Here is a 7,853-nt window from a genome sequence, read left to right as displayed (position 1 = left end):
CTGCAGGACTCATGCATGTGTGATGGCGATCTAAACACGACGATCAAACTTCAGGCGCTTGCAATACCCGGAGCAAGGAAGAGAGATGGGCAAATGCCACCATCGCAGCTCATGAGTGAGTGCGCAATTGGATGAATGAGACCGCATCCTCCCGCCCTAGGGTGCGAGCCTCCCATGCAAGCCGCCATAACCCTACATGCAACCCATCATCTACATATGGCGGAAGTAGTGGCCCACTACCGCTAATGAAGCAGCGCACATGAATGCGAGCTAAAAGAGGCACACCCGCATAAAGACTACACGACACTACTTGCTTCTGGTGTACCGGTATGGATAATGCGTATGGCGGCTAGCTTAGACAATCAGGGAGGCAATCAGGGGACGATGAGCAGTAATGGACCACAAACTGTGACAGAACTTGATGATGATGACTCAGTCGCTACGCATGCTAGGCTACTACTTAGATGGGGCTTACACTCACCAGTTGCAAATTGGGGGGTTGGGGGAAAACTAGGTGGACTCGACGGTGGTGGCCTTGTACGCAGTGGGCTGGGCGGCCGCGGTGAAGATGGCGGTGGACGAGGTGGTGGCGAGATTGGAGATGAAGATTGTGGGCTGGGAGGAGGTGGGGACGATGGCCGTGGAGAAGGGAACGTCAGGCGCGAAGGTGGCGGTGGAACGGGTGGTGCTGGCGACGGCGGCATTGGGCTGGGCGGTAACAGGTATGGAGGTGGTGGGTTGGGTCGTCGTTGCGGCGACCATGGACTGGACGGCCATGGACTTGGCGGTTGGGTTGGACGTGGTGGTGGGCTGGGTGATGCCGATGGAGGCAGGGGGCTGGGTGGCAACGGGGATGGAGGCGGTGAGCTGGGTGGTAGTGGAAATCCTGGACTACTGGATGGAGGTGGGAATGGCGGCTGCAGCGGTCTGAGCGGTGGTGGGGATAGAGACGAGACGGGGGGCCTTCGCGGTGGGACTGGAGCAATTTCCTTGGGTGGGTTCGGCCCCATCGGAGCACCGGGTGACGCCGGCGGCGAAGACGCAAACGGTTGAGCGGTGTGAGGTGATGGGGTCGGTGAACCCTGCTGTGATTGCGGAGGAGGTGTTGGCTGTGACAACGGGGAACTGGGAGGCCCCGGTTCGAGGCGATTGAGTGGGGGGCACTCGGAGGGCAATGATAAGAAGCGGCAGATGTGCACCCGGAGGATATCCGTACCGACCCAGGATCCGCCGTACACAACCAGCCGGTAGGCATCAAGTGCTAGCCGGGACATGGGCCCAGTCGAATTTATGAACTGAATCCGGGGGTCCTTGGATACAAAGCCTTCTGGAGCATTGTCCTGCGAGGGAGCCAGCAGCAGCAGGAGGGCGGCAGCAGCAGATTACGTCATGGCATTGCATGCAGCACCTCCGGCTTCTCCTGATTTAGGCTAACTAGGCGATGCCGTGAGACCTCCGCGCCTTAAGTGACGCGCACCCAGCAGGTATACGCTTACAGCAGTGATTGCTCGTTCTAGCCCCCGGTGGCGAGGGGCTATAGGGGCGTACAGGTAGGAATGCCCGCCTGGCTACCTGCCCCACTTACTTCCTGTGCACCGCCTCCAGACACCGCTGCAGCAGGGCCCGTCTGGCGCATGTGCAGTTGTCGTTTTGGCTATCATCATCGTTACGATTATCATGTACTCACTATAGCCGCATTCACTTCGTGTATGCTGATCTTGGATGAAAATTCCGGCCCCAGAGCGGCGTCCGCATTCTTGGCCACACGAACAGCGACATAGAGGTTTTTGCCGCGGGAAGCGTCGCTGTAGGTACTCAGCAACCAGTCGGGCAGTACGCGTAGGTGGTTGTTGCTGCCAGTGAGGTAGGTGGCCGGCATGGTGAAGGACAGGGTTTTGCCAGGTGCGAGCATGCTACTGTCAAGCCGCTCGCCACCCTCAGCTGGTGTTGCCCAGCCCATGTAGGCGATCTCCGCGGTGTTGGGGCAGGCGTCTCCGCGGCCCATGGCTGTCGAGTAGTCGTTGTACTCGATATCATTGCGCCAGGAGTGCCACAGGCCTGGATCCGACGTGTGCAGGTCGATGCACGCATGGCCCAAGCAGCAGGATCGGTCAGCAGGACGGCGAAGATTTTAAAGATATACGCAAGACGCAGCATGCGTAAGGGGAACATGGAGGGATGGTGTATTCGGAGGGATCGGAGCTGAAAAACGATGCCTGCGTGCATAAAACTGCTCATCAGAAACATCTGCGCATCACCTTGCATGTGTCCTTTGCTGCTACATGTCACTCGAGATTATAGTGGACTGTGTCGTACATCGTGCATCACATTCAGTAGGATACGGCAAGGTGGTTGATATCCAACAAGGCGGCAACAGATACATGTAAAGCAAGGTGGTAAGACCGCTGTACGTGTCAGTCAGCGAACATTGAAACAGTAAAACGGATAGCAAAAAACCTGACGCTGCATGCAGCTGCTGCAGATCAACACGTACATATACCGTCAGATAAACACCGACATCACTTGACATCACTCACGCACGTCGTCCACACGCAATGCAGCGCAACCCTGCTTACCGTAGTTATGTAGACCTTCTTGCATGACCGTTGCCCATCTAAACACACCGTAGGCTGAGGTCTGCAGCCAGGTCTTCCGTCCGGGCAGAAGAGCCAGTCCCTCCCACGCAGTGCTTAGAGGGGGTTGGTTGCACCTCTCCCGTAGCCCCGGAGGCAGTATGTATGTGAAGTGCGTGAATGACGCAAAGTCCGTAGGGCCTATGAGTGCTCTCGTGGCGGCTTCCGCCAGGAAGGATATCGCCCAGGCCGCACAGGAGCTGGAAACCATCACCGAGCAGAGGTGCGGGACACGGACTGCCCTGAAGGCCGTGATGTTGAGCGTGAACTTGCCATACGAGCAATCCCTATACTTTTGTGCCAGACCTCCGTTGCCGTCGTGGCCCGGGCCCAGGTACAATGTACGGACGTCGGCCTCGGTGAGGCTGGCGGGGAGCCCGCAATCCGGGTAGTCCAGGATGATGACCAGCAGGCGCTGGGATGTGGTGGTGGTGTTGAGGAGTGACTCGGCTGGCGTGGTCATGAGCACGATGAAGGTGGAGAAGGCGTCGGGGATGCATTCTCGCGTGGCCTCGTCAAAGATACAGTCCTGCCACCGTAGAACGTGTTGGGGTAATGGTCGTGACAATTGTGCGAATGAGTATCGTTAGGCGAGGAAAAAGGCGGTCCCTATGGGGGCTAGGAGAGCCGACACCCTACGAGGCAAGCGGGTATTGTAAAAGCGGTCCTGCTGCGATATCAAGGACTGTTTGGCTTGCGACACTGTTAGTTCAGATGATCGAGATCGACTCATTTTACCTACTTGCCTATTTCCACTGCACCGGATCGAAACGCCCGTGTGCATGCCGCCTAGTTTTCATGTGGCCCCAACACTTTTGAATCTACAGTAACAATCAAGCGTTCGGCCTCAGGCCTCAGGCAGCATCTGTACTACTTTTCCGAATACCACGTATACAATATCACGTACTTACAAGTCGCACTACTGAGCCCGGTGACACTGGTTGCCCATAGGGGTCCATCTCCGGGGGCTGGAACTCGGACCCCAAAGAAATTAGGCCCCCCTCGCTGTCGAGGATCAACCACTGGCTAAGCGGCTGATCCAAAGTAAGGAACAGCAACTGCCCGGTAACATCCTGCCTAACGGCATTTGACGCAACGGTGACGCCAGGTACGCCTGGCGACGTCGGGTCCAGACTGCTGCCATGCAGCACTCCTGGAGCAGGCAGGGCAGCAGGTGGCGCGGCGGCTGCGACCAGGGACGTAACTGGAGGCAGAGCGGGGCCATGTAGGTCACACAGTATAAGTAAATGCAGTTCAGACGCATTTAGAGTGTTTGTGCGTGTGGTGGGCTATGGTAACTCGTGCGTGCAGTAGAGACATCTAGCAATAGTCGGCCTGACACGCGAATCTACGGACACGCGGATATTCAACAGCCGATCGCCTGGCGCAGGTAGGTAGAGTGTAAGATTTAACCATGTCCATGTGCATCCGTGAAAGTTTGATTGTTACACGCTTCTGTCGCGCTTCACAGTCGCATGCATGCTTTGCAGCAGAGCCTCCTCAACAAACATGCGCTTGTGTGAAGAAATGAACCAATAATCATTTCATTTGGTCTGTGGAGGACTACCTAAATTAGCCTCAGTTAGCCTAATCCATTACTGCTGTTGACGACATAATTCATACCTTCCACGATGGTGACCACAACTGCTAACAGAAACAGCAGCCCATTTTTCATGTTATTTTAATGTGGCTAGGCTGCACTATATATGACACAGCTGCTCGGGTCTAGCAGATGGATGCAAGGTTGCTCACGGCTCCAACATTGAAATGTTATGTCCTAATAGGACATTTTCAGTGCGACAAGAAAAACTTAAATGTCAACAGCCAGAACCAATTTAACAGTATGCAAAAGCCTCTAAATCTCATTGCACATAAATAGATTTATTTATGTGCAACGGCCAAACAACTTCTGGTAAGGCGACTCAGGTGCGGGACATTAGCCCGTTGCTTTTATTCCTGTAATACGTGCTTCTTAGATTTTCAGCATGTCCATCAGTTTTCATCCCCTAACAATCTTATATTGCCTCTCCCGGTTCTTGGTCCGTCAGCGTCCTGGCTCGCCTGGGCCTTACGAGGTCCATAACTATTGTCAATGTCATTGCCCATTGCTGTTAAAAAAACAGTAAACTAGCGGCAAATTGAATCTCTGCTTCTCTGCAAATGTCCTTGTGCACATTGCAGCATAAAAGGGCATGCAGCAGGGGCCCAGGGGCCCGTCAGACTTATGAAGCGCTGTAGGAACACATGCACAAGAAACGAGTTATCCGTGGAATATCTTTCACAAATAGATCAGAAAGTGCAAAGCAGGTGCTGCGCGTCTCGCTATAGCTTGGTGGGCATGTGGACGGCTGCTGCGGGACGAACGAAATGGAATGCAGAAGATAGAAAAATAATATCGTTACTATATTAATTCCTGCACGAACTTGAGAAAACAGCATTTGCGGCTTTTCATGCAGTTCCCAAATAGGACATTCATAGAGGGTTTCGGCGACATCTCTTCTGGTACTGCTTTGAAGCTCAGCCCAGAGATCTCCTTAAACCAAGCAATCACACAACACTGGCGTTTGGAGCGCTGCGAGTCCCATGGGCGTTCGCCAACGTTCCTTAAACAACGTTGCTTATTGCTTACCTGTGCCACCTGTGCTCACTTAGAGGGTAGGACACAAGGTCTGGGAGAGCAATTCTTTGGACTGCCCCGGTCGCACAATTCCTGTGCTTCCCTAATTCTACACCCGGACAGGCCAATTCAGGCCCAGTACAGCCCGATTCCGGGGCTCCACAGCGCAATTTGAATACCTCCGGCGAGCCCGCCAGAACAATTCAGACCCCGACGGACCAATTCTTTTGTCAAGAATAAAATCCAGGCTAATTCTGCGACAGAGCTCTTCTCCGATTCCAGCCCGGATCCTACCCTCCTGCTTACTCGGCATTTTGCTGAAATTCGAAAAAGAACGTTACTCCCCCCTGGGACCCCCGATGTGTCATGGGCCCCGGCGAGCACGGATTGGCACCAAGCAATTTATTTTCGCAGGTATACCTCCGCCTGCGGGCCCTATCCGTGTTGGCAGTGTCCCGAAACCGTCAACCGGCACATGTGGTTGGAGGTCAGCCATCTCATTTAAAGTTACAAGTGCGGAGTGTCCGTAAAACCCGGGGGGGCCATGGACGGTAAATCGTTTTTAGTGCGGTTACGTGGTGGACCTCATCGTCCTCCCTCATCCGCTTGAGCACGAAGCGCCTTAGAGCAACGTGCCCGGTCTCCCAGACTTCCGAGAGGAACCTGGCTAGCGCTAGGGGTGGGACCTCGGTCATAATCGTGAGCATGTTGCGCCCTTGAAACGCGAGGTCACGTTCGTACTAAGCCGTGTACTTGTGTACTTGTGCCGAAAATTCCACAAAGACATGCATTTCGTCCTCAACCGCCCCGCGATCACATTTAAACGTTGCACAGGGCCACGAACCAGCCAGGGGGGGTCTTTTTAAACCTTACCGAAATAGGTGGTCGTCTGAGATACTCTCCCTACACCGCTGTGCCTCAACCTGGAAATAAAGCTACGGCCCTGCGATCGAAATCCCCTGCTGGCCATTGTGGTGGCTGGCCGCTGAAAAGGCCTCCTGCGATGCTGATCAAGCGCTTCCCGCGTATTTGCGGTTGATATGCGTGCCGTACTATGCACCAGCTATTACACCCATAGGAAGTGACTTTTCCGTTTATGGGCGTTTTTGCACTTTCAAGGCCACTGGGCTGCGTCTAAGCATGGGTACATTTCCTCTCCCTTTAAAGGCTTTCGGCAGCAAGGTGGAGCACGATATGTAAACAAATCCCCAGGTGAACGAGCGGTGGGCGAAACGCATGGATTCGATTTTAAATTTGATTGAACGACGTAATCGGGACCGCACGTAGGAGGACGTGTAGTTTTCCCGACTGACCCGGCGGGGGCCTAGAAGGGCCTTATGGATTTAAAACGGGCTACACACGTAGTAAAGAGAGGGTGTCGCGTCTGTGCCTTCGTGTCTGATCCAATTCCTAATGCTTGTCTTGCCTTACCTTGCCTACATCGCCATGTAGAATGTAGACCGTGCGGGCAGCGGTTAGGGTGTGTAGCTTATACACCTGCGAGCCGACCAGGAATGGAGTTAGGCCGCTGTCGACCCGGCAGATTCCGTTGGATGCCGGTGGTGGGTGCGGAACCTGAGCGATCCACTGAGAAGTTGACTAGGGTGACTGGATGAGGGTGCCCCGAAATACCGGGGAAGGCAGGGTTTCGCAGGGTAGCTGCCACGGGTGAAGATATACCCCCCCTGTTTCACACATCGTACACGCAGATGGGGTGGCGACCCCGGCAACCGTCGCCAGACATCCGCCTACTCAGTTTCCTGGTGGGTCGCCTTGACTGCCGACCAACAGACGATTCGCACGACGATGCCTATACATGATGGTGCTTTAAAGTTTGAAGCATTATTCAGGTCCGGGAGAAAGGGCATCTGTTACAGCCAGAGCGATACTCAAAAAAGCGGCTCCATGCCCAATATGCCAGTTTCGGAGCGCCGGGTTCTCCCTTCTGCAGTTCGGGCTTCTTTCCCCACAAGAACAAACAACAGCGAGCAACTCGCACAACAGCCACATGTGTTTTAGATCCATAAGGCCCTTCTAGGCCCCCGCCGGGTCAGTCGGGAAAACTACACGTCATCCTACGTGCGGTCCCGATTACGTCGTTCAATCAAATCTAAGACCATTTTTTACGTCCAATTTTTTATTACTTCCACTCATCTATCCATCTACCCACCTTGCATGGGCCTCGGCATGCGGTGCCTCCGTCCCCTCCGACTCCTCTTCCACCTCTCTAGAACCTTTGAAGCCGTCACTCCTATAACTCTTCATACAGCCTTTCCGATAAGAGCTGCCAATAAGAGCTGCCAATAAGAGCTGCCAATAAGAGCTGCCAATAAGAGCTGCCAATAAGCTGCATCCATCCACCTGGACGCTGTACACGCATGCTTGGGATGCCCCCCCCCAGTAGGCAATTTACAAAGTCTTAGCAGTAAAAACGCAAGGAGCTGTCCGTTGTGTCCCCCCCTTCATGGGCCCCGGCCTTCCCCTCATAAACAACGGAACCCTCCGGCCTTCGCAACAACCTCGCTGTGCGCAAACAGGTGCAGTCATTCGACCTGCTGTTCACCGGAAGGTGCATCACTTGGGGTCTCCGCCTCTCCGTGCCA

The 7,853-nt window shown here is 54.4% G+C and overlaps 1 protein-coding gene across 1 annotated transcript; it reads right to left on the bottom strand.

Annotated features, from left to right (window-relative positions):
• Positions 1-374: 374 nt before the first annotated feature.
• On the bottom strand, positions 375-3,096 carry vmp26 (metalloproteinase, extracellular matrix glycoprotein VMP26; the record flags this gene model as incomplete). Its single annotated transcript, XM_002953256.1, has 4 exons — positions 375-886; positions 1,127-1,340; positions 1,688-2,058; positions 2,577-3,096. The coding sequence occupies 4 exons, from the start codon at positions 3,094-3,096 to the stop codon at positions 375-377; spliced, it is 1,617 nt and encodes a 538-aa protein (XP_002953302.1).
• Between the last annotated feature and the right edge of the window lie 4,757 nt (positions 3,097-7,853).

Source organism: Volvox carteri (assembly GCF_000143455.1).
Source record: "Volvox carteri f. nagariensis unplaced genomic scaffold VOLCAscaffold_35, whole genome shotgun sequence".
In the NCBI taxonomy this organism is placed as follows: domain Eukaryota; kingdom Viridiplantae; phylum Chlorophyta; class Chlorophyceae; order Chlamydomonadales; family Volvocaceae; genus Volvox; species Volvox carteri.
This window is presented reverse-complemented; position numbering and strand designations above follow the sequence as displayed.